The following is a 27,984-nucleotide window of genomic DNA, read 5'->3' on the forward strand; positions in this document are numbered from 1 at the left end:
TAATAGGCTATTCAGTCATTAACTTAGTCCACTAATAAAAATGAGATGGGGGAAGAAGCAGTTGAGTATGTGAGGGGAAGGATGGGAGTGAATAACCCAGAAACGGTCACCTGCAATGCAAATACACCACCACTTTCCCCACCCCAGTCCTTGATAAAGGACCTCACAGACTTTGCCCAGCTCTTATCAGCATGGGGTCCTCAAAAGCCCCAGGAACTCCACTCATGGAGCAGCAGATAGGGGCTGGGGGTGGGGAGACACCGCAGCAAGCAGACCCCTTGCTTCAGCCTACAACGAATTCTGTGCACTGTAACGTTTTGCTCCGGAAGCTAGTTTTTCCTAATGAAATGTACTCTTTCAATACTTTCTTCAAGATGCTTGGTTTACCAGGATTTCAGACAGAAATGTGAAGACTGGCCCCTCCCAAGCTTTAAACTTACTGGCCTAGGGTTCACAGAACAAAATTTTAAAAGAGAGATCTTTAATATCAGTGCTATCAATTAAAAAGTAAAAGAAGATACACCTGAACAGCTGCTTCCCTGGCCACCTACCCAGGAAGCATAATTGAGAGGATGTGAACCACCCCACAACGGCAACACACAAATGGTCTCTGGCGCACACCCCATCCACGTAATCTCGGGAATCTTCTCCCACCCTTAGTCTGCTTTCAGTTCCTCAAAAGGCCGCCAAGAGGCTACATTCTCCTTGGAGAATGTACGGAGGCCACACCTCCCTGCAGCCAGGTGCTCTGGTGACTGCCATGCCCACTGGCCTGATGCTCCCGCTCCTGGTCAGCCCACAGTGGCCTTCCTGGGTTCTTGGCTGCTCTTGCATGCCACCTCCATGGCCCCGGTGCCTTAGGCATGGCCTCCTCTCATAGCCATCAGGACCCAGCCTGAGCTGCCAGCACCTCTGTAAGGTGACAGAAGCAAGCGTCCCTTCCATCCATAATTGCTCTCTTCTAGGCCTCTGCCCATTTTTTCTGTTCTTGACCCTGAAGCCCAGGGACACCCCTCTTTCCCTTGACTGATACCTCTGGGCCCACTGGTCCAAGACAAGGACTGGGCAGCCTGTGCTTTTCTGCCCATTTTGTCTTTACAAAATGTTTTATAAAATGTTTTACTCTTTACAGAACACAAGTCTCCTTCCTTCCTTCTCAAAGAGGCAGGTTGTCTAGGGATCTCAGCTTGCCTGAGCAGGCCCCTTTCTCAAGAGTATTCCATTATGCCTGAGTTCCCCGGCAGCACAGGGCTCAGATTTTCCTTCCCCTTCCCTGTCCTTTCTGCACTGGGTTTGTAGACTTGGCAGTTTTAGAAGATAGTTCCATGCGAACCATTTGCCAGGGTATAGATATAATGGATACAATATCAAGGATATACAAGGACATAATGTCAAGGAGCTTAAAAAGGCACAGAACCTTGGAAGACAAATAGGAAGGCATGCAGACATCATCCACATCACCCACTCTACCTGGTAGAGTTACACAGGATGGCATCCTAGGAAAGCAGAAGCACTTTGAGTGGACACAGAATTCTATTTTTGCTAAGACTGGCAATTTGTGGCAGCAGGACATTTATGGGAACATGTCATGCAGGGACACCCTGGCCTGGAAATCAACTATTTATAAAACAGGTCTAGGTTTGGGACTGAGACTAAATCAATCCCCAACCTTTGGCTTTCTGACAAGTTTCAAATTATTTTGCCTAGAAATGGGGAAGCTCCAGAAGGAGGTGTGGTGAGTTGATCACTTGGTTTACAGTTATAAACTAAGAAAATCTACTCACTGTGCAAAACATCTATGGCTAAAAGAAAGTCACAAATATCTGCTCTCCAGCCAGCTGGCCCTCACTCACCATCTTCTTAAATATTTTCAGGAATTTCATCAAAAGTGCTTTTGAAGATCATAAGAGAATACTATGAAAAATTATATGCCAACAAATTGGACAACCTAGAAGAAATGGATAAACTCTTACATCCTCCCAAAACTGAAACAGGAAGAAATAGAGAATCTGAATAGACCAATCACAAGTAAAGAAATTGAAACAGTAATCCAAAACCTCCCCAAAAATAAAAGTCCAGGACCAGATGGCTTCTCTGGAGAATTCTACCAAACATTAAAGAAGATTTAATACCTATCCTTCTCAAACTATTCCAGAAAATTGAGGAAGATGGAGCACTCCCTAACACACTCTATGAAGCCAAAATCACCCTGATCCCAAAACCTGACAAGGACACCACGAAAAAAGAGAACTACAGGCCAATATCACTGATGAACATAGATGCAAAAATCCTCAACAAAATTTTGGCAAACCGAATACAGCAATACATTAAAAAGATTATACACCATGATCAAGTGGGATTTATACCAGGGACACAGGGATGGTTCAACATCTGCAAGTCAATCGACGTGATACACTACAGTAACAAAATGAGAAACAAAAACCACATGATCATCTCAATAGATGCAGAGAAAGCATTCAACAAGATCCAACGTCCATTTATGATAAAACCTCTCAATAAAATGGGTATAGAAGGAAAGTACCTCAACATAATAAAGGTCATATATGACAAACCCATAGCCAACATCATACTCAATGGGCAAAAACTGAAAGCCATCCCTCTAAGAACAGGAGCAAGACAAGGGTGTCCACTCTCACCGCTCTTATTCAACATAGTACTCGAGGTTTTAGCCAGAGCACTTCGGCAAGAAAAAGAAATAAAAGGAATCCAAATAGGCAAGGAAGAAGTGAAACTCTTGCTGTTTGCAGACAACATGATCTTATATATAGAAAACCCCAAAGAATCCATAGGAAAACTATTAGAAATAATCAACAGCTACAGCAAAGTTGCAGGGTATAAAATCAACATACATAAATCAGTAGCATTTCTATACTCTAACAATGAACTAACAGAAAAAGAACCCAAGAACTCAGTCCCATTCACAATCACAACAAAAAGAATAAACTACCTGGGGGTAAATTTAACCAAGGAAGTGAAAGACCTATACAACGAAAACTACAAGACTTTCCTGAAGGAAACTGACGACAACATAAAGAGATGGAAAGACATCCCATGCACATGGATTGGAAGAATAAACAAAGTTAAAATGTCCATACTACCTAAAGCAATCTACAGATTCAACACTATCCCAACCAGAATCCCAATGACATTCTTTAAAGAAATAGAACAAAGAATCCTAAAATTCATATGAGGCAACAAAAGACCCCGAATTGCTAAAGCAATCCTGAGAAAAAAGAACAAACCTGCAGGCATCACAATCTCTGACTTTAAAGCATACTACAAAGCTACAGTAATCAAAACAGCATGGAACTGGTACAAAAACAGGTGCAGAGATCAATGGAACATATTTGAAAGCCCAGAAATAAAACCACACATCTACGGACAGCTAATCTTCGACAAAGGAGCTAAGGGCCTACAATGGAGAAAAGAAAATCTCTTCAACAAACGGTGCTGGGAAAACTGGACAGCCACATGTAAAAGAATGAAAATTGACCATTCTTTTCACCATTCACAAAAATAAACTCAAAATGGATCAAAGACCTAAAGATTAGACCTGAAACAATAAGTCTTCTAGAAGAGAATACAGGCAGTACACTCTTTCACATCAGTATCAAAAGGATCTTATTGGACACCATATCTCCTCAGATGAGGGAAAGAATAGAAAGAACAAACAAATGGGACTTCATCAGACTAAAGAGCTTCTTCAAGGCAAGGGAAACAGGATTGAAACAAAAAAACAACCACTAGTTGGGAAAAAATATTTACAAGTTATATATCTGACAAAGGGTTAATCTCCATAATATATAAAGAACTCACACAGCTCAACAACAAAAAATCAAACAACCTGATCAAAAAATGGGCAGGGGACATGAACAGACATTTCTCCAAAGATGATACACGGATGGCCAATAGACACATGAAAAGATGCTCATCATCACTAATCATCAGGGAAATGCAAATCAAAACTACACTAAGATATCACCTTACACCTGTTAGAATGGCAAAAAATAACCAAAACAAAAAGTGACAAATGTTGGAGACGTTGTGGAGAAAAAGGAACCCTCATACACTGTTGGTGGGAATGCAAACTGGTGCAGCCACTATGGAAAACAGTATGGAGATCTCTCAAAAAATTAAAAATAGAAATACCATATGACCAAGCCATCCCACTACTGGGTATCTATCCAAAGATCTTGAAATCAGCAATTCCAAAAGTCCCACGCACCCCTATGTTCATCGCAGCATTATTTACAATAGCCAAGACAGGGAAGCAACCTAAGTGCCCATCAACTGATGATTGGATAAAGAAGATATGGTTTATATATACAATGCAATACTACTCAGCCATAAAAAAGGATAAAATAGTCCCATTTACAACAACATGGATGGACCTTGAGGGCATTATGTTAAGTGAAATAAGCCAGATAGAGAAAGACGAACTCTGTATGACTCCACTCGTAGGTGGAAGTTAAACATATAGACAAAGAGAACTGATTGGTGGTTACCAGGGGAAAGGGGGGGTGGGGGGAGGGCAAAAAGGGTGAAGGGGTGCACCTACAACATGACTGACAATAACGTACAACTGAAATTTCACAAGGTTGTAAACTATCATAATCTTAATAAAAAGTTTAAAAAAAAAAAGTGCTTTTGAAACACCACACAGGACATTTTATTTTGAGACTTTTGGGTCTGTGGTAGGCCAAAACTTTAATGTCCTGGTGGCCCCTGAAGTCTTTGAATTATTTTACTAAGGGAAAAGGAGTTGTTCATTGGCAACTGCGACATTTCCATACTATCGCAGCTAAAGAGAATTGCTCATTTGGATTTCAGTGGACAGTTCTCATGCAACAGAAAGGGCACTGAGACCATCTAGATTGCTGGGGAAGACACGCAGACAGTGCAGATTCTCAGCTATCTTACTGTCCTGCTTGTAGGGATAAGGAGAGTCTGACTGTTCCACCTTTATAGCAAGATACAACCACCTAATGGCAATGATGACAGTGGTGGTGGAGGTGGCAGTGGCAGTATTTTAAAGCCATATCTTATAACTGCGTCATGCTGGTTCCGGGAGATTTTCAATGCATTTGAAGAGAGTTTCCAACTGATAGAGAGAGAAGAGAGGCCCCAGCCCAGGGCTTTCTCCTCTCCTTTATCTACAGGAACCCTTACTTCCCCATGGGTTCCTGCGGCTCCACCACAGCCATGGCACGCGCAGACTGCTCTTTGAAACACCCAGAGCAGGGCTTGCCATGGAAGGCACCCTTCCCATACACTGAGGCCCCACTGTCATGCTTTGAAGAGAGAAAAACTCAGAGTGGAGAGAAGTGCACTTATTCGGCGCCTCTCAGCAGAATGCAAATGACCAGGGTTCAAAGCAGAATTTATCCATATACAAGCTGTGGGATCTGCGACCAGCTATTCCATGTACAGGAGCTTTCCCTTTTTTAAGGCAAGGATAATAATTTTCCCCTGATGAGGATAAAACAAATTCCATTTTAAAGGGCATTGAACATAGAGAGTATTCAATAAATATTTGTTTTTCTTTTCCTCTATGAAAAATTTGCCCCGGTTACGTGAATAGCTGACCACAAATGCCAGGAGACACCTCAAGGCCACACAACATTATTTACTAAGTGGCAGAATTTAATAAAACTATTTACTACTTCATTGCAGTAAATGGTATCTTGGGGACTGAAAGCCGTTAAGGTGATTTCCCAAAGTGCCTATGTTACTGCTAATGAACTGCTTAAAATCCAGATTGGCAGAACCTTCTCTCAATACCAAAGAGAGCAGAATTTTTATTATAAACATACACACAAACTACCAATCAAACATGCAGTTGTAATTTAACTTGCTCTGTATACACTTCTAGAAACCACCTTCAGTTGACAAAAGTTGGAAACAAAAAATTGCTATGAACAGCATAGTGGTGAAGACCTTGACAGAGTCTGTCCAGGTCCAAATCTCAGCCCTTACTAGCTGTACCATCTCAGGCAAATGACTTCACCACTCTGTGCCTCCATTTCTTCCTGTGTTAATCGAAGAGATTGTCACCCGCCTGCTTGGGTTGTTACGAGGACGGAAGGAGTTAAAACAGCCTCTCTAACTTAGTGGCAGTCATCCTTCCCCAAAAACCAATGTTCTGCAAAAAATCACTAGGATTGTCCTATTCTTTTGAAAGGAAAAAGTAATATATAACATCTACCCAAGACCCTCAACCAGTTTCTAAAAAATAACACACAGCAAAACTCTCATATGTAATTAACACACTATCACATGGAATGTAAAATGCCTAAAATGCTCTTTACTAAAGATCCAACAATTACTAAGATTAAGTGTTGCTTCTAGACTGTCACATGGCAGATATTGAATATGTTTTTCAAGCTGTCCACATCATACTAAAAATCTAACTCAAAATATTTCCCCTACATCTGTGTTTAAAATGTCATATTGGGTTTGGAAGCATAAATATAAATTTCCCTATAAAACCATAAGCTAAAAAATGTTTTATTAAAAGCCTTGTGTTCTATGAATCCTGGGTATTAAAAAGCAAGAAACATTCTTACTGTGGAAACATGTTCACCAAAGGGAGAGTCTACAGAGTATGCACGTATAGATGAAATGGATGGTGGCCGGCAGAAGAAGGGCAATATAAAAACTAATACAAAATATATACATATGTTTCTTACTAATTTCAAAGTGTAAAGTTTTTTTTAACATTTTTCCACATATAAAGAGATAGCATTTTGAGATTTCACAAATTGTGTTTCCTAAAACATTGGTAACAAATGTTCTGCAAAAATTAAAAAGGGGGACTCCTAGGTCAAATAAATTTGGAATATGCTTCTTGCTACACATTTTTTAGGAATTCACAATACATGCTAGGGTATTATATGCAAAATTCCTGCAGTAAATTTTATTTACACCAAAATATTAGACCACAAAATGCTTCTTTAATGGAACATCTAGTAACAGTGTTCCACACACAATTTGGGAAACAGAGATCTAACCCTTTGGCTTATTTACTGAAGAAACTTTGCTTTAAGCAGATTAACTGAATATTAGCTTCTCCGGAGATGTGTGAAAAGCAATTAGAACTGCCTTTCATGTGAAAGATGTTTTTGCCAACAAAAATGGAAATGATACAGTTTCCAGTCTACAGTATAGGGGATCAGGAAATTGGTGAAAATGTATTTATCTAAATGACCCTAAAATCTTAGGAGTTAAGTGATCTGACAAATAAAGCATTACCCTCAATTCTATAGAGAAATAATTTCAATTTACGCAGTAGCTCCTCACAAAAACAATGGCAACCCTAACTGGAGAGGCAAAGTACTTCTAAAGAAATATAAACATATTCCAATCTTAAAGTACTGTTTTAAAAAATTCCTTTTTTTATTTAAGGGAAAAGCACTCCCCCCCGGCACCCCACCCCCCCCCGCCCCCGGAGTTCAGAGGGTATCCTAGCCATGTATCTTCCTCCTTGCTTTGAAGAAAGTGTGGCAAGAAACAAAGACAGTTTAGTAATAGGTACAGTAAAGCAAAAGTTTCTAAACAAGAAAGAAAGGAAATCCTACAGTGATGTTTTTTAGGTACATTAAGGTTCGACGATAATTATTGGACAACTGTTAAATGTAACTAATGCAGTGGGAGTAGAAAACTAAGTAACTCAAATACCGGCAATTAATTTTTATATAGCCTCTGGGATGTTTTCCATATGTATTACGGGATCTCAAAAATATTATGCACTCCAAAATACTACATCTGACTCCAACAGTACCTTAGAGTAAATATCACTGAATGTAAATAACAAGGGCCTCTGGCAACTTTGCTGCTATCAAATAGAGGGACATTTTCTTCACAAGGGGTGTCTCATTTTCCAGGACTTATTTTTCCTAAATTCAAATTCACTTGTGCCTAAAATCAAATTCAAATTTAGATCTCTCTTTGAAAAACATTTTTGAGAATCAAGCATATTTTTTCAGTGGAAAGAAAAAGAGGCTCCATAATAAATTGACCTGCAAATAACGAAACCTAATCCTTCCAAAATATCAAATATCAATCAATTCATACATGTAGTTGAATTTCTGTTATATACAGGGTACTCAAGCCATCTAGTGCGTGGGATAAAGAAAAATTAGGCCCCCGCTTAAGGCATTTATGTTCTTGATGTTAGAAACACTTCTCCAATATAAACGTACCTGACCAAGCAAGGCAGAGGGATAAATGCACATAGGATGAGTATATACTAGTGAAGAATTTTAAAGTTTGGCTCCAGGGAACAAATTTCTGGAGAAGTAGACAATAAGACCAGGAGGGAAAGATACAAAGAGACTGGAAGGATAACTGAGTAGCTTGTGTCCAAAGACGGCCTCCCTGCGTGCAAGCCATTCCCTCATTGAGAGGTGACGTCTATTCCCCCACAGACTTGAATCTGAGCTGGCCTGTGATTAGTTGGCCAATAGAATATGGCCAAGTGGCACTCAGTAACTTCCGGCAGATTCCTAAGAAGAAGCCTGGCAGTTTCTACTTAGACTTCTTGGAAAGCTCATGCTGGGGAAAGCCCAATGTGAGCGTAGGAAGTCTGACTATTGTGACATGGTCATGCTATGAGGAGAAGCTGCACAAGGAGAAAGAGATGACCCACCAGCCCAAGTGCCAAACCTGCATGTGAAGAAGCCTCTGATGACCCCCGCCTCAGCCCACTTGCTTGACAGACCCCAAGAAAGAACTTGCTTGTGATGCTCCAGAATCAAGCGAGAAAACTATTATCATTTTAAGCCACTACATTTTGGGTGGTATGTTACAAAGCAACAGATAAATGAAACAAGCACCTTGATCTTTAGGATAGGAATCACAAACTGGTGGTGCCTGGGTCAGATCCAACCTGCAGACAGGATTTTTTGGGGCTTACTCAGTATTTTAAAAATTCTAGCTAATGCTTTCTACTAAAACCCAAAATTTTCTGAGGTCTGCACTTTCCAGTCAGACACTTCATTCATTTATTATATAACAGGCCAGGCCTCCATTGATTCTTAAGTATATAAACCTTTCTCTAAAAAATGAGCAAAGGATTAATACATCTATACAATTTCCAGCATGACGACACTGTGTGACTATACTATAATACAGAATGATCCAAAAATGCTATAATTCAATAGAATTTTAGTCTGGAAATACTGAAGCATACAGATCCCCATTTTCAATAATAAATTAAAAATTAACAATCAATGATTTATTTAAAAAAAGAAGATACTCTACAAATTTACTTCTACCTTGACCCAAATAATTTCTATCAGATGATGGACCATAGCTGTGACCGTATTATTTGGACCAGAAAGAAATGAACAGACACATACTTAGTAACTCTAGTCAAAAACATTAATTATAGAATAAGTTGATTGAGTTACATGTTTCTAGACTAGCTATAAATAGCCAAAGTTCCTTTCAACTTCAGTCGCCAAATATCTTTTCTTACTCAAACCAAATCTCAATTACTCAACAACAAATTCTTTTAAAGTTTTATATCTAAAAGAACCATGCCACAGCTTCCTAAAGATGATACTGAAAAAGCTCTTTTGGAATCCGTTTGAATTATACTGCAAGCTCCTTCAAAGCAGGAATTCCTACATTTATTTTATTCTAGACTTATCATTTACACCCAGCAAAGACCTTCACAGTTGTTTAGTTAAAATAAATACTAAGATTTTTAAAAAGTAATCTAAAATTTAAGATATTCCATATTTACATATTCTTCACGTCTTTCTGAGTTACCCAAATCTCTTTCTAGGTAGGATTCTAATTTTATGGTGCTCATCAACAATAAATAACTCCTAGTATTTTCCTCAAAACATAGACAGTATCTGACGGGCATTAGCATTCAGAGATAAACCAGATTTTTACAACCAAAGCTCCTAAACTTCAAAAATTCTTATTAGTATGAATCCCAATAGTTTTCTACCAAGTTGCAGTCTTACAGCAGCATAACATTACAGCATTTCCCACTTCGTTAAATTAATTACAGTATATAGTTCTAATCTGATTCAACTAGGGTCATAAGGACATATATCAACTTCCATCTTCCTAAATTTTCCAGAATAAATGATGAATTTAGATAAGTGCAGAATCCCTAATGGAAGACAGGTACATGTTTAGGAGATACAGGAAGACCCAGTTCTTGGGGTATACAGAGCTGCCATGGCCCTGGGGGAGCACAGTGTACTACAGTAGGATAAAAACCAGCGCTTCCACTGCTTAATTCACAGAGAACCTGAGAGGCAACAAAGAAACACCGAACAGTAACTCCCGACTCACTTGAAGATTTTATTTGGGTTTGAAAATTTATTTCTAAACCTGCTGCTGGGAACTTAGGACACATTTTCCTATAGTAACAAAGCTACAAGTAAATGGTATTTTGAGTTTTCTAGCCAGTGAAAAGAAATCTATTAATCCATAAAATGGCACAATTGGAGAATTTACAGCTCCATGGAATTTAAATATCATTCATGCTATTTCTTTCCCTATGGAAAACAACTTCTGCATTTCTAATTGACACATATCTCCCCCCTGCCTGCAGTTCATCATCTCATTCCTTCCTCTAGTTACTTCCACTTCCACCAAAAAAGTCCCCAGTCTCTTAGAGGTGGAAGCAAGACAGGCTGCTCTTGCAAGTCATTTGTAAGCTGGAGCTACGGAGCTCAGAGCAACTTGAAATTCAGGCAAAGGAGAGGCTTGAGAAGTGGCCAAAAGAACAGAAATTCCTAGCTTAGGGCCCAGTGCACAGTAGGCATTTAAAATAAATTCACTTTATGTACGATATAGATGAAGAGAAAAGTCAAGAGCAAGGTTTTCAAATTTGTGTTCTAAATGGGAAAGGGGATAGGGTACCCGGCTCAGTGGGGAATTGGGTGGGGGAACACATCCCCCCAGAGCTGTGCCATGGATACAGACCCTCAGCTTAGTTCTGCTCCATCAAACATCACTTCTTGCTTATGCCATCAAGAGTTGCTCATAAAGTACATAAATTAATATTATAAAGGGAAAAAAAGTGTGAAAATGATCCTTTTCTCAAAGCCTTTACCTTAGTTATAGTGAAACCCCAGTACTTCTACCTGCAAGGATTCCAGTAACTTAAGGTCAACTTGCTCTTTGAGGAAGATGAGCAAACACCTTTCCCTTGTTCTACACAAGATGATTTTCCATCTCATTAAGAGTAACAAATGATTTATGAATTTGCATCTGCCCAAACTAAACCATAAAAAGCTATTCAAAACAGTCACCTGGCCCTACAAAGGATTCAATACTTGTAAGTCCTTTTTAAGCTACCTTTTTGGTATTCTTAGAAGTTATTAAATAATAATCTGAGCTATTTTTCTAACTTATTCCACAAATATTATTTTTAAAATAAAGAAGCTACACTGCATATGTATTAAAGCAACCATTCTTTTCCCAAATTATTTACAAATCAGTCTCAAAAATGCTTTCTAACAGTATTTCCAAATTAATTCACCAACAGGTAACCATCTTTGCCTGCCCCGCAACATCACAGAAAATTATTGTGCTTTCTGCCAAGCACAGTACTAAGAACATTACATATATTAACTAATTCAATCCTCATAATCACTCGAGTTAGACACTATTATCCCCACTTTGCAGAAGGAAAAGAAAAAACTGAGGCCCTATGACATTAAATAACTTGCCCAAGGTCACAGAGCTATTAAATGACAGAAGCAGGACTCCAACCCAGACTGTCTAGCTCCAAAGTCCTTGTGTGTAATTACTACACTCTACTCCCTCTCACACTTATTCATGCATTCAAACTGGTATTTCCTGCCTAGAGATGGTCACTTTGCTAAGGCCTAGGTATAAAGAGACAAAAAAAGGCAACGTCTCCATTCTCAAGGAAGTTACATTTTAGTACACAACAAAAAGTAAAACACAAATTAAACCAAAAAGTTCAGTATGACAATTCTGGTTAAGTGAAATGCCTAGGGAAAATTTAAGATATTGTATTGAAAAGGATTTGTAATAATACTTCTCAACTGTATATATATATATTTTTTAATTTTATTTTTTATTGCAGTAACATTGGTTTATAACGTTACATAAATTTCAGGTGTACAACGTTATATATTTTGATTTCCGTGTAGATTATACCATGGTCACCACCCAAAGATTAATTACCACCCATCACCACACACATGTGCCTAATCACCCCTTTTGTCCTCCTCACCCCCTCTGGTAACCACCACTCCAATCTCTGTCTCTCTGTGTGTGTTTGTTGTTATTTTTATCTTCTACTTATGAGTGAGATCATACGGTATTTGATTTTCTCCCTCTGATTTATTTCACTTAGCATAATACCCTCAAGGTCCATCCATGTTGTCACAAACGGCCGGATTTCATCGTTTCTAAGCTGAGTAGTATTTCATTGTATATATATATACCACATCTTCTTTATCTGTATATTTTTTGAAAACTCTCAAAAGCTGCATATGTGATCTTTATAATTAACCTTGTGAGGCAGACAAAGTGCTATTATGCTCATTTCACAGATGAGGAAACAGATAAAGGTATGATGTCCTCAACGTTTTAGCAAAGATGCCACATCCTAAACATCTTAGCAAAGGTGCCACATCCCTTCTGAGGGAAGCTGCCCTACCCACAGATTCTGCTTCTCTAAAAAGACCCCAAATGGTCAAATCACAAGCTTCCTGAGGCAGCTGAAAAAGATTAACTGGGCAAATCTGATCCCCTTTCAAAAATTTGAAATTAAGAAATAGAGAGATGGGTCAGTTTGCTATGAGATGTAAAACGATAGAAGGCAACAAGCTTGGGGCATCCACTAAGAGCCAAACTCAAGATTGAAATGAGATTATAAAGCCAGAGGACAGAATAGAGTCTCAAAGAGGAAGCAGACAGGCCACGTGACAGTCATGATGGAAGAAGGCAACGCCTCCTTTCCCTATGACCCAGAGGCCTGCAATAAACTTCATTTTCCCTAAAGACACTTAAGTATTCTCTGCAGCCAAAAAGCAACTACCAAATAGCATGAGCAAAGGAGACAACATTTTACGCTCTCTTTCAACAGGGAAATTTAGATACTTAATGGACTTGAGTATGCAAAAGACTCCAGATGCAGCAACTGGCCACACAGGTCTCCATGGTTTCTGTTTACTTCTTGCAAAAAAGGGATAAACTTGGCCAACTCACAGAAACAAACACAGAAGTCAAAAGAATGTGTCTTCAGAATTATCCAGAATTATCCATCATCCCTTCTGCTCCCTTTGCCTTAATCCACTCCCAACACCTGCACTCTTCCCCACTCCCTTCAGATAATGACTTCTTATTCTCTCTCTCCTCTTATCAAAGAAAAAAGAAGTCAATAAATATCAATACTGACTAAAGCTCTTACAACAAACCATTCCACCTCAGAGCATTTGTCTGAAATGAAAGGTCAGGTCAGGATAGGACTTACCTAGAGGAGACAGTTCAGGAGTGGATGGGCATTACACCTAGCCTAACTCATCTTCTCCCCCAACCCAAACCTGGAGGTCACATAGCTCCCCTCTCAGCACCCCAGTACCGTCACCACCCAAGCAACAACATGGAGGTCTCAAGTTTCTGCAGCTCCAAGCTCTCTCACAGTGACACCACTAGGGTGACAAGCAGAGAGGCTTCTCAGGACTCTTGGGCAGAGCCGAATCAAGAAGAGGCAGGACAGAGAAGGCAGCCAAAGGAAGTGAAGCCTCACAGATCCAAGACCATGGAGCACAGGGAACTTCCACCTCAAACAAATGCAGCCTTGGCCCCTAGGATGCTGGGTCTTCCTTTTAACATGTGACTGAGACTCATGTTTACAGCTAACGAGGAATTTAACAATAAGAGAAAAACATAAGTCATTTTGGTGGTCTAATTATTAAAAGCTATTTAAATCTAATTGCCATGCAATCCAGTAGCAATTATGTGCATCATTAACTGCATCCATTTTTGTGAGTTCATTTTGCTGCAATACTCTTAAAAGCATGACAAATCCTCAGAACTTAAAACATAAAAAGAACAATCATAAGCCTTTACATAAGCACACACCCCACTTAGAAAAGAGAGACAAGAGTGGGCAGTGCAGGTGGACAGCGAAAGCAGTAAGTATGCCATGGAAAAAGGAAAGTTTCCAGCAGGTTTGTTTTTTTTAGGGAGGGGGAGAATTCTTGAGATTTCTAAATCCTTATATTTGAAAAGCATAAACCTAATATAAGTTCCATGCAGCTAACTTTAGACAGGCCCACAAAAATCACAGGCCTCACAGACAAGGGCAGTTAAAAGGCAAATAGCACGGTACTCTACATAAAGACCAGTCTAGCTGGAATACCGGGTGTGTCTTTTAACAATTCAAGAGAAAATTATGGATGTCTTCTCAACTACACGGTAAAAAAAAAAAGTAAGTTTTTAGAATGTACTCTTAAGTCACAAAAGGGAGGATTCGATTGATCTGGAAAACAATTATCCATATGGACAGGTTAAAAATGCATTTGGCCACTAAATCCTGCAAAACTAGAATGAGGAAATATGCCTTAAAAGCTAAGGTTAGGAAAAATAAAAGGAAATGTTACTTCACTTATGACATAATTGTATTATAAAAACCCCTTACTATCCTTTCCTTCACCAAAGAATGGACATAATTTCAGATATTACACAAATTCAGAGGGAAAGAACTCCATGATATAGTACATAGTTTTTTTTAAATGCTGTGAATTCATGTAAAAATTCTGACCTCATCAAAAAAGACAACCATGTCCCACCCTTAATGCTTCTCTTGAGAAGATGTTTCCCAGTTGCACATCCAAAATTGATTTTCAGATCTTGCCCAACGCAGGCCCCTTTCACCCTAGAATTCTTCCCCAGCTAAATATATAGAGTGCATAGGCCAAACCCTGCAATAATCTTTAACTATTCTCATTTGTTCATAAACCACAGACATCAGGAAATCCTACAGGCTCTAACTTCAAAATACTTCATGCTCACCACGTCCACTACATAAACAACTGAAACCCTGGCCCAAGCCCCCATCACCTTAAGCTCCTGAGTAGTGTCCCTGTTTCTACCATCTACAATCAACACAACAGCCAGAAGTTCTCACAGAAGGACAGAGCAGAATAGGCTCTGTGCCTCCCAGGTTCAAAACCCTCCCCATTCACCAGCACCCATCTCACTTTGAGCAAAAATTACCTTCCTCAAGTAGTCTACAAAGCTATTGGATCCACCTGTCCCACCTTGTTTTCTCCTCCCCACCCCCACTCACTCTCGCCTCTCCAGCCACCTAGGACTCTTTACTCCTCTGGGCACCTGCTCCAGGGCTGGCTCCAGGCTTACGGCTTCCACATTCCCTCTCCCTCCTCTCCTCGAAAGCTCTTCCCTATCTCTTGCCCACAGATATCTGCAAGGCTCACCTGCTCAGGTCTTCCTTTTCTACTCCGTATCCCCCTCCCTCATACACAGGTCTTTGTCTGTTCTGTTCCCCAATATAGCCCCAGCTCCTGGACAACTGCCTGACACACAGTAAGAGCTCAGTAATTATATGTGGAATGACTGAGTGACTGAATGATTATGCTTACTATGTAAGTTTACAGAACCAAGAAATGGGTAGGACTTGAGAAAGTCTAGAAGGAAGCTAAGCATATGACCAGGACAGCCCTGTTCCATTTGGCACACTGGGCAGCAGCAGTTCTTAAAGGAGGCGGAGGGAAGAATGGAGCCAGCAACAGTCCAGCTGCCAAAAGAGGACCCACCCACATTCCATCTTGTCATAAAAGTCAACGTTTGCAGTCCTCAGCGTGACCCACCAATGCCCCACGGCTGGCCTGCTGTACGGGGTTGTCACTAATTCCAACTGTAAATGTTGCTATGGATCAAAAGGACACTTCGAAGGTCTGTCAAACTTCAAAGGCCTCAACTTTTACAGTGTGGTTAACTTGCAGTTATGCCCATTTTAGTTAAGCACATGGATCACGCCTATGTTTCTTAACACATGATGAAATGATATTTATGAAAATGCTTCTGCAATAAGGGAGAATATGCTATACACTGCAAAGCTCAATAATTTCTCTCCTCTTCCATTTACCTAGTGTCAAAGAAAGGGGCAGCTAGCTATAAACCAGACACTGTTCTATGGGCTTTACGTGGATCATCTCACTTAATCCTCTCCATGAAATGAGTACTAATATGAAGTTCAATTTACAGGTAGAGAGTTAATAGCCCCTCCAAGGCCATACTGCTAATGACTGGGAGAGTCGGGATGTGAACCCAAGTAGGTTGACCCTCGAGCCCAGAGTTTCAGGGGGCATGTCATCACGACACACTGCCTCTTAGTTCTGCTTTGCCCAACACCAGTGGCAAATGGAGTCAACCAAACAAGACCTTCTAAGATGAATGCCGTACATTTATTCATGGGAGACACAAAAATATCTCATGTCAATAAGAGTTAAAGTTCCAATAAGAAGGAAAATAACATTTGACATTAATATTTATCAAAATATTAGCAAAAACTAATATAAAGTAAATGGGATAGTTTTTCTTAAAATAGCGGGAAAGTGAAGAGAGACAAAATGTAGTATTGTTTGAAAAAGTGTTCTGCAAAAGTAAACATTAAGAAACCCACTTGAAAATTAACAAGTAAATAAAGTCTTATAAATATAGCTACTCATAAAAAGTAGTTTCCTTTGGAAACATTTGACTATGTACAAGTCAGTCAGAACAACTAACATTAGCATATTTCTTCAAATCCTAATGTTTTGAGGAGGAAATACGACAAAAAGATGAAAACAGAATTCGAGGGGCTCTAACCAGGAGTAGGATGGATTCCTTAATTAGGCATCCAATGAGTGTGTCTTGATAGAGAGGGATAATGGAATGGAATGCAGAGAATTTTAGACTACTAGATTACTCACAAAAATATTAATTTCCTACTATCCCAGCTTCCCCAAAAACCAAACAACAATCAAAAAGGACTTGGTAAGGTGAGGCTAAATATCAAATCCTTTCTATAAATATCCTAAGTCATACCCACAGCCCTTTACTTTTCAAATGGCATATATTTGAGTTCATCTTATTGAACTAAATGTTGATTAAATAGTTCATGGAAGTACATGTTATTTAGAAGAGCAAAATCTTGCATTAAGCAAAGTTAGACTTCTGTGTTCCCTCCAGCAACTGCTAAACAGGTGGGAGGGAACACAGAACCTACTTTGCCTCTTTTAAGAGTTTGGTTTTGTTCTGCCTTTGGAAGAGCTCTTTAAAGGAGGCATCAGCCATCAACCTTGCACTTGGGAGCAGCTGCCCAATGTGGGAAGCACCAGCTGACCAACCCAGGCAGAGCCAAAGCCCTGGGCACCACCCCCCCACCACCATCTTTAGGGGCTCACTCTTGACCCCATTGCACCCTCAAATCCCTCCTGCCAACCAAAATCCAGTATCTCAACCCTCACAGGCTAAACGGGGAGCCTCCCAACATAACCCTAAGCTTATCTGATAAATGATAACATGGTTAATGGTAAAAGCTTATTAGGACTGTCCTTCCTCCCTGCCTTTCCTTCCAGCCCTCAAACCAGGGCTCCCATCTTCTCCAGTTAGTATAAATAACTGTCCCTAGGACTCTCATTCAGTGGTGGGAATTTGGGGTAGGATGGACAAGCAATATGGTAGCCAGGCGAACACTCACTGTGTGGGCAGCTGCCCACCCTGTGGCCTCAGTACCTCTTGATTCTGCTTCAGCAAATAGGCTGAGAATGATCTGTTCCTCTCCTGTTGTCTCAACCCACTCCAGGATGGGCCACCCACAACAGGCTGCAAAACTGCAAGCACAGGATAAAGTCTCCAGAACCGGATCTGCAGCCCCAGGCAAAGGCCTAGCACCACAGAGCTTGTGACATCCTCACTAATTCCTGGGGTTTGAGTCCTCATGGTGAAAAAGAGAGGTCTGGACTCCGAGTCCCTAAGATTCTTTCCATTCTCACAATCAAGATCCAAGACTCAGCTCAGATCCTCAGGCCACCCCAGAGTAAAGTCGCTGGAGAATAAGCTAACTTTGCTCAGTTCTGGCAATTCTGACCATCACGTGGAATCCAAGTTACGGACAGCATGGGGTTGGTGTTGCAGGCTGCTTACTGCTACATCTGTGCTCTACCAAAAAATGCAGAAAACACTGCATGATCTCTCACAGAAAATACCTAAGATGACAGAAAATAAAGTGGTAACATCCAAGGCACAAGCAGCAATTCCCTTTCGTCTTTGGAAATGAATTAATTCAATGGACTACACACTGCGGTTGCTATGTGAGGAAAAGTTCTGGTCAGCATGAGAATCTAACACAGAGTATTAGTCATTCTTTTGACTGTTCCCCCTCCCCCACATCTGGAGATTTTAAAACAAATGAAAGAAGGCATTATTCCAGCTTAAGATATAAGTCACATAAGAACAAAGAAGGTTTTATCATCACGTTAGACGTCAAGGAGGAAATGTGCTTACTGATAACTAATTTAGTGTCTTACACTATTAGGTCAGCATTTGCTTTTTGCAAGGTTCTAGGCCAATATTTACAATTTATATCTAAGACTGGAGGTAAAAATGTTCAGCTGGCGAGAAGGTCATTAAGGGAATGAAGGGAAAAAAGTCCTTGGAAAAACAGAACAAAGTACACAGAGAGAGAGAGAGAAGTATTCGTTGTGGCTCAGTGGTCTATACAACATTTGCCCTCTGCCTGGAAAGTAATTTAACATTAACCACATTTCTCTCCGGCAGCAGGGTACTACGACCTGACAAATGCTCCTTTTTGAAAGTCCCTCTCCACCCCAAAAAAAATCCACAACGCAAAAGAATGTGAAACATACTGCCACAGGCCAGTGTCTTGGGCGTTTTGCCTAAGAGGTTTGCTTTCAGTGAGGAGAGGGAAAAAACACACACACACACACTCTAACAACAACAGATTGTACAGTGAACGGCCCCTGCCTGTTGGCACACTTTCCCGACTAGCAGTTCCAGCAGCTGTGCCTTGAGCCCATTCAAGAATTCCACCTCATAGGAAGTGCTTCAAATATGGTCATTTGATCTTGGAGCACTTGCAAATGCACCTGCTAAGCCACAAGTCTGATAGCCACAAGCCCAGTTCCTTCCTCTCCATCCTTTCCAACACATATGGGCTATTTCAGACTTGGACTCGATGAGATGCGAAGGACAGAAACCCCCAGCCAACCACTTCTGCTGCTGCAGGAGGTCAGCACGTCGTTCCTCTCTCCCCACACCAGCTTCCCTGTCACTTTTTTCCTGGCGCAGGTAAGAGGGTTTTGTTTTGTTCTCTGGCTTTCAAATGCTGGGGCTTACCTCGAGGTGTCTTCGTCACCTCCCTTGCCATGGCGCCCCCCCACGGCCTGGTCCTTGCCGCTGGGGTGGTAGGCAGTGAGCACAACTCCCTGCGAACTGGACAGCCAGCTCATGGTGAGAGAAGGGGCATAATTTCTGCGATCCCGTCACAGAAAAGGGAATGAAGTTCCTGGCTCGCCTGGAAACTCGGCTCATTAGCATCGGCCAGCTCCTCCCCCCGGGGTGGGGATTCACGCGGAGGGGCGGGGCCCCTGCCAAGAAGGGCTGCCCGGCTGTCCAATGAGAAGGGCGGTGACTCAGAGTATTGTTTCAGCCCGGGCAATTGCAGTCCCAGGGCTTCAGTTAAGGGCTGGGAGTGGGGGGCGCTTGTAGCCCTCTCCTCCAGAGATATTCTGGTCTGATTACACTGCCAGCTGTAGAGTCCTCTCATCAGAGTAAGTACAAGCCGCTGGGTCAGGAAACAATGACTTCCTGCGGAGCCTTTTTTTCCCTTCCCAATTCCTGTTTCTATCTGATAATTTCTGCTACTTCATGTAACATGAGTAAGGGCATTTCTTGACCCCTTCACGTTCAGCGTTAAAATTAACCATAGCAACAACCAATGGACCTGCGACAAAACCCTGCAATACAGGTCACAAGAAAGGCTTTACCTTTGTGTCTGGTTTAAAAGTCTTCATAAAAATGATTGTGTCCCCTGGAATGTCTTCTTTCCCATAAAAGCCAATGTCAAGCTGAACTCTGGCTTTTATCCAAACACCCTTCAGTACTAAAAAGAGGCACGTCTACTAATACTCTGTTAAATGTTACTGCTGAGAACAAAAACAAACGTACTTACCATTTGTTGAAGACCTACTGTACACCAGGCTCTGTCGGTGACAGGTGTTTCACAGGTAGTGTCTCATTCAATTCAGTTCTCTCTCTCTCTCATACACACACACACCCTACAACAGGTATCACCATCTGCATTCTGCAAAGTATAAGGAAAGTGAAGCTGAGGGGCACATGAAGGATCTTGTCTAAGATAACACAGTTGTTCTGTACCAGAAGCAGGACTTGAATAGAATTCTAGGCGAAATTCCATTCTTTTTAACTAGTATGCTGTTCTTTATCTTGTACACTAGGGAACAAGCTCAAAAGGTATGAAAAATTCAAGAGATGTTTCTGACCTTCCTCCTCTGAAAACTTCTACTCTCTTCTGTAAACCTAGTAGTCTGAATTGAAGTGGGTTTTCGTGGATCTTTATGATCCATTAGTGGATCTATCTAAAATTCCTCATAAAAAGTTTTCAACTTCATCATTCCATAAACATACTGTTGACACTTTCGTTTTTAAAAGGATCATGAGAAATAAGTACTTTATTCATACTTACTCTTAAAGTATCTAAAATTTATTTCTTTGAAATCCACTTTAGTATCTAGTGAACTCTTATTTACAAAAGTCTTCCTAAAAAAAATCTTATTATAGCTTCTTGCCTTCCCCTCCACAATTAGTTGTTCAACTTTCCACTTCCATCCACACAGGGCTCTACTTGCTGTCTCCTTTCTATCCCCACTGCCTGAGTCTCCTCCGCACCCCATACTTAGGTCTTACTTCCAATCTTACAATGGCCTTGTTAGTTCATTTTCTTGCCTTCTCCCCTAAGTTATTTTGCAGATTATCATCACACCCAAGCACAGCACTAATGCATGTCTCGTCTTGCTTAAAAAAACTTTCACTGGCTCTCCATGGCTAACAGAACCAGTTCCAAACTTTTGAACAGACCACTGAATGTTCTTGCTACCTTACCCACACTAGTTTTTCCATCTCCTCTGCCAGGCACCCTTCCCTCTGGTCCCAGTGTCATTCTTTTCTCTTCCTTCCACATCTAACTTAATCCTTCCACAAAGTGGGCCTTCAGTGAAGCTTGACTGGATAAAGAACTGAATGCGTTTAATGCATCCTTATAAAGTACACTAAATTTTTAAATTAAAATTGGTAATACTAGACAAGTGATTCCCATGCACATACTAGTGTGAAGCTATGATGACATGCTTTCCAGTTCAGGCAAAATGAAAAATGCATGAAGAGAGGCAAAAAGGTAAGTCGATTAGAGTCCTTATGTGGAAAAATGATTAATGCTCCCCACATTCACCTTTTTTAATATATATACAGCAGTTCTGAAATGAAAAACTACAGAATCACTACCCTCTACAATCATTGGTGGCGGGCTGTACACTCTATCTTTTGGAAACTCTTTTCTTCTGTTGTCCTCTTCATCCCACTCCTTCCTTTCTCTTACTCCCTAGACCTCCTTTCTATCTTCTTCCTTCATTTCTCTTCTATTTTTCCTTCCTCCTTTGCTATATCCTCAGTCTGTTAGTGTCACACATCCCCACCGACAGCAATGAGCACTGCCAACTCTAATGAGACAACTCATGGTGAAGAGAGATTTTTGTCCAGTTTTAACCAAAATGATGAGTAAGTTATATCTTTGCCTAATTATGCTCCCTCCACATGTTTGATAACAAATACAATATGCAGATTGAAATGTAACTATTTTACAAGTTCAAAATAATATTTGGGTTCACAGTAGCCATGCTTTTTAATTTTTGTGAGGCAGAAAATAAAACGTGGTACAAATTGATTTATACAGCTTAGTACATAAAATTTGAATCCTACTAATTTAACTTTCAGGTACATGGAAATCCTCTGGGCTCCTCTCCTCTCTGCCCTCTAAGCCCTGTTACTCCTCTGAGGATATGGCCTGTCACAGGCAGACAGCTGGCAGGATTGTGCCCTGGTGTACATAGCCTCAAACATAGGCTCAAGTACATGAAAAATAGCTTTCCGAATTTTCTTATGACCATCACAGAAGCAAACCGTACTATATATGCTCCTTTGAAAGGCTACTCTTGTTTTACATGCAAAACCCCATCAAGATTTAGCTAGAGTCCATCTCTTACACCACATCACCCTTCCTCATAGAGACACATGTTATGAAAAAAGTACTATTTTACTCCCTTCCGCAACCACTTTAAACAAACACTGAGACCCTAGCGTCCTGGAAGATGTTAATATTCCAGGCTACTCATTGCATGCCAAACACTTTCCTGTTATGAAACATCTTACAAAGTAATTAACAACATCAAGACAGTTGAAACATTCATTTCATTCATTCTCCTTAAATGGGGTGTACTGGATGACAGGGAGGAAAAAGGAAGCTGCAATTTATGTGCCCAGATAGGTTGTTAAAAATAGCGTGAAGATAGGATTGCAGCCGCAGACAATTTGACAACCATGTTCAAAAACAATGAAAAAAAAAATTCTTAGGTTCAGCGCTAGTCCTATCAAAGAGTTTATTAACTGGTTCTCAGATTTTTATTTAGGAGCCTATTTAGTTGTGTGGATTCTATTTTTGGTGTACCAAGATTGCAATGCAATCAACATATTTGTCAAAATTTTTCTCAGTTGGTTTCTGTTGCTTTAAATGGAATTAACTAAGGAGAATGAGTAGATTCAAACAAACTCTGCAAGATGACTGAAAGCCTGTATAGGGACACAAGGGCGTGTGAAAACTGACCTTTCAATTGGCAAAGTTAAACTCAATTTACAATAACATAACGAGAACTTGAATAAATTAGTCATCAACTGTGAAGTTAAAGTTTTACATGGGTGATCAAACCTAGATTTATACAGCAGCATTGACTAATGTGGAGGGAGTGTTCTAATACCTCCTAGCTGATGTTTTCTCAAGCCTTTGTATGAATAATTCTGGTGAGCCAATTCGGCGCTGGGGAACTGTGACTGAAAATTATTCCATATACAGATTCCAAAGCTGCTTCCTCGGGAATTGCATTCATTGTTACTAATTCTGCCTCTGGAACAGCAAAGAAAAAGCCTTTTCCCTCTTTATGGACAGGTCTAAAACTTTCTGCATTCTCAAAGTTATTTTCTTAACTGTTCCTCCAGGAAGAAACACTAGCTGTGCCTGGGATAATTTGTAACTGCTGTTGCCAGAGGCTAATTTAGGCTTCTCGCAAACATCTAGAAAGTCTTTCTTACAGTTAAAGAGTTTACTACCAGTAAACAGCAATACCTAATGTTGAAGTGCTTACTCTTTGCTAGACATGGTACAGTCTCTTATTTGTCACAACAATCCAGAGAGATAAATATTAGAATTATGCCCCCTTTAGAGATGAGGAAAGGAGGTTGCCCAGCTAGTGGGCGGCAGAACCAGGACATGTCAACCTGGGTTGATATGATCATTGGGCCTGAGCTCTTAACCATTAGAAAGGTTACAGCTGTCCTGGAACAGACTCTATTTTGTTTATGAAAAGGTCCACATGAATAATTAATGAGGTAAAGTAATCTACAGCAAATCTAAAGTGTTTAACCAAAAAGAATATTGATGTAAGTGCAATGCTATGGAGATGAACATTCAGACAGGCACAAACACATCAGTTTCTCTTCTGCTACTTTGACATCTCTTTTTCACATCTAATTACTAGAGGAGCATGGCATAGTATACATACTACTAGACAAGGTCATTATCATTATGCCATCACATCAAACATTGTTTCTGCTTATAGAAATGAAATACTCTGGCAATTATGCTTCTAAACACACTTTTTACATTTTTGCAAAATTTTTTAAAATATCAGGCAGAAACAGATCTAGGTTTATGAACCCTGAAGATTACAGCATTTGTTAGATACAGAACCTTGGAAGCGGCTTTGCAAGAGCAGGACTCCAAAAGTTTAACATCATTTAGCTTCATGGTAAATCCACATCTTACATCAAAACTAGCCTACATTGGAAATTAGGCAAGAGAAAAAGTCAATGACCCTAAACTTTTCTTTGGTTTTCTCTTCATTGCTGCATACCCATGTTACAAACACTTGCATTTAGAAGCACCAAGTAAGAATAATACAGTGTATTCTGTAGGTAGGTACACTCTGGAAAGGTAGTATTTTGCTTTTGCATAAAGACTCAATTTGAAATATCTAGAATTATATCAATACTTAGATTTGCCCCAAAGCAACAACTTTGTCTTGAAGTAGACTACAAAGAATGCGTATCTCCTTGTCAAGGAAAAGAAGCCTCTGTGATTGGGGAAGATTTGGTGAGGCTGAATGTCTAAGGAAAGGGCTGAGTTGATTTGTGGCTTGGAGAAAAACAAGGAAACAGAAGCTACAGTTCTATTGAAAAAAAATTGGTGGATATCCATTCTAAAATGAAAGTGGTTCTTCTAATGTTTTAGAGTAGTTCCTGGAATAGACCTTTTTTTTTTTTTTTTTACCAAAATACTTGATAAAACTGCAAAGACAGATGGCATCAAAAAAGAATTTCTATTTTGTGAGCCCTTTGGGAAATTTCTGTGTCTTCAAAAGTGGAGAAGCATAATTTTACTGGAAAAAAAATATCCTTGTACTCCATTTACGGATGGAGTACCTAGAATTTTCAGCAACTCCTTGGCATTGTGCTTTGTCAGGTGAAGAAACTAGACTCTTATGTCATCATAGATCAATGCTCTCTACAAGTGTACACACTAGTCACAAAAAGTATTCTAGAATCATGCAAGTTGTCAATATCACCAGAGTGTGGGCCTTAATCACTAACTTTTCAAAAAGTGGTGTCACGAAATAATAGAAAAATACTAGTATTCTTTTGATTACACAGAGCTTCGGTAGTTTTCCAGGGGATGGCCAGATATGTTTGTATTTCCTAGAGAAGTTTTAGTTTTTAAGAAAAAAGGAAAACCCTCCAGATAATTTCAAAGAGGAATTTAATCAGGGAGTTGGACTCATTTAATATCAATTATTTCTGGTCAGTTGAGTGAGTAAATCTTTTCATTTTCAAAGGTGCAGAACAAGAAGATTTGTTCTGGACAAGCAGCCACCATGCCAGCAGAGGTTGGAAATTGAAACACTAGACAAATTTTTGCATGCCATAATTGAATGCTGGTGTAGAGAGAAACAACTTCTCAATTTCTCTGCAAGCAAAAATCTTAGGAGAGCTCTTTCTCAAGTTTGCTTCTACTGGATGAATGGGAGAGTAACAATTCTTGACTTCCTTCCATGACTTCAGCTTTGGGTCTTGGAGGATTCTTGACAGGCCTGTCTTGATGTCCAACACAGCAAGTTATAAGAATTCTAATTTTCTCTGCTGTTCCTATAAACCTATAGGAATCAGGATTTTCAGGAATTGTTATCAAAAGGAAATTAAAATGAATTATATATAAAAGAAAATAAGTACATTACTTTGTGGAGAAACATGCTTTTTGTTAAAATTTATTTTGGCAAGAATTTATTTTGTTTCTTGTTTGACCATTTGGCATATTATTTTTGTTTTTTGGAACTAATCATTAATTTTTTTCAAATAAGTGAGTCATAGTTCCTGGTAAAAAAAAAAAAATTATGCCATATTCCCTCAATTCTAGGAAAAAGATGTTAACATTTTTAAAATTGGTATATACCTTGAAATCAATCAGACTGTTTTAAATGGTGGTAAGACTTTTACTTCCCTAAAAAAAATTCACTTGGTTTGTTTTATAATTAATGGCAATCTGGAATCATTGAAATAAAGTATTCTGTCTCTGCAAAATTTTGGTATAATACCTTACTTTATTGGGTACAATGAATTTACTTCACTGGTTATAATTGACTTATTTCACTGGAAATTTATTTCTCTATGAAAGAATAAATTTCCAATGAAATATGTAAATTATATGAAGAATTTTTAGTATAACTCTTTATACTGGTGTTTTTGAGCCAGAGTCCATAAGTTTCAACAGATTCTCAATATGCTTTCAGAAAAGATGAAGAACCATTGCCCTAGACATTACTATAAAGGATTTTCACCCAAATGCCCCATACCTCACTCTAATTCAGAAAGATCTCCTTACATGATATCTTAGCCCCAAATTGTTTGTGTTCCTGAAATATACTCTGAAAATATCTAAAGAATTATTTGCTTTCAATTCTATTTAATAATTTGGCTAGCTGGCTTGTTAGAGAGGCTCAAAGAACATAGCTATAATCATGAGGACCTTGCCCTTCTATAATTTTAAAACAGACCCCAAATGATAGGGTTGAGTTGTCAGAAGTTATCTATATCTGCTCCCAACTACTTCTTTTATAGAAGCAGCTGCTAACGAAAAAAGGTGAAGCAACCACTGGTCAGGCAGATGGTTACAGAGTGAGGAAAATGCTGTATCCTGGCACCACATAAACTGCTCACGTTCAAAGACTGCTCAACACGCAGTCCCCAGCTCAATCAAAATGTCTATGTAAGACCTGATGTCTAGCTCTTGTGAATCACTCCTAAATAATGTCTTCAAAATTTCTATCCCCCTCGCCCCCACCAAAACCCATATAGTTCTCTACAATTCAAATACTGAAAAAAACTTGGATTGTACTACACGGAGTAGAAAATATGATTTTCCATCAACCTGTCTTCCAGCTAACTATATTGCACTTTTGTATTTTTCCTTAAAAGTATGTAAGACATATATTCTTCCTTTCTCGATAATGAAATTATAGGTTTAATATGAGATATGTCACATTCCTGCAGGGAAGGATTAATAAGTAACGATAAACGTCATAAAATTCCGTGCAGGCGTCATTCCAAGCACGTCACAATGCATTCTACATATACAAATACCCGCCAACACTGGAGATTAGACAGAGTCAGGAAGAAGAGCTTTTATCACAAGTTGGCGTGAGAGCAAAGAGCAGGGAGAGAAGTGCCTTGGTGTGACAAAGGCAGGTGATTCTTTCAGAATTTCCATGCACATGTTGGGCCACATCACTCCCTCCTCTTAATCAGAAGTTGTTTTTTTAAATTTTTCCAGCTGAATATACCCTTCCAAGTCTTTGAGTTCAAGTCACACACTGTGATGTTCTGGGAAATTTATATCACTCTAAGTTACCAAGAATTCAAATCACAGCAGTCGAGCCACATTTAGGTCACGAAAATGAGACATGCATCAGAATTCTCCTCACAGCCAGTCTGCCCCCCTCAAAAGTAATTCTAGTCTTACCTTGCAAAGATCATCAGAATAAAGCCTGGTGAACACAGGAACACCTCACTTAGGGAAGACAAAGGGAAATGTGCAGAGCCCACGAGAATCAGATTTTTTTCCAGAGACTGCCTTCACAGTATTCTGTGAAGTCTATTATGAGCATTCACATATTAGAAGGATATATATTTTTTAAAAAAAACTTGTTGGAGCCACCATCAAACATGAAAAAACGACTTTTCAAATGTTTCGGTCCAGAGCAAACATTCTACCACCTCGATGTGAACGAGAGGCACAAAATGAGCCCGGTGGAGACTCCTTCAATGGCCCAAGAGCAGGCACCAGGCGCCGTCCACGGCCTTCTGGGCTACTTTGAGAGAGACTAGTAGGCCTGCCTCTAAAAAAAACATGACTCTCGAACAACCCACAGTTTCACCACCAAAGTCACATGTGGGGTTATACTGCATAGCCACTGGCTCACGTCAACAGATAACCTGAGGTATAGACGGGTCAGATACCACCCAGCCCCCAGGAGTTTATGTTCCGTAAATGGATGAATGAATACCCAAATGCTAAGGGAACAACCAAAGGAG

General features: G+C 39.8%; 1 protein-coding gene across 6 annotated transcripts in view; it reads right to left on the bottom strand.

Moving 5' to 3' along the window:
- Positions 1-27,984, bottom strand: part of ARHGAP18 (Rho GTPase activating protein 18) — a 176,698-nt gene that overhangs the window by 100,033 nt on the left and 48,681 nt on the right. The window contains exon 1 of one of the 6 annotated variants that reach the window (XM_014847686.3): positions 19,393-19,606. The exons of the other annotated variants lie outside the window; for them this stretch is intronic. Coding sequence (XP_014703172.3) covers positions 19,393-19,505 — 113 coding nt within the window. The 5' untranslated portion in view covers positions 19,506-19,606. Of the gene's footprint in view, positions 1-19,392; positions 19,607-27,984 lie in introns of those variants that run through there. 6 annotated transcript variants of the gene reach the window in all.

The sequence above is a fragment of the Equus asinus genome, chromosome 24 (genome assembly GCF_041296235.1).
Source record: "Equus asinus isolate D_3611 breed Donkey chromosome 24, EquAss-T2T_v2, whole genome shotgun sequence".
Lineage (NCBI taxonomy): Eukaryota > Metazoa > Chordata > Mammalia > Perissodactyla > Equidae > Equus > Equus asinus.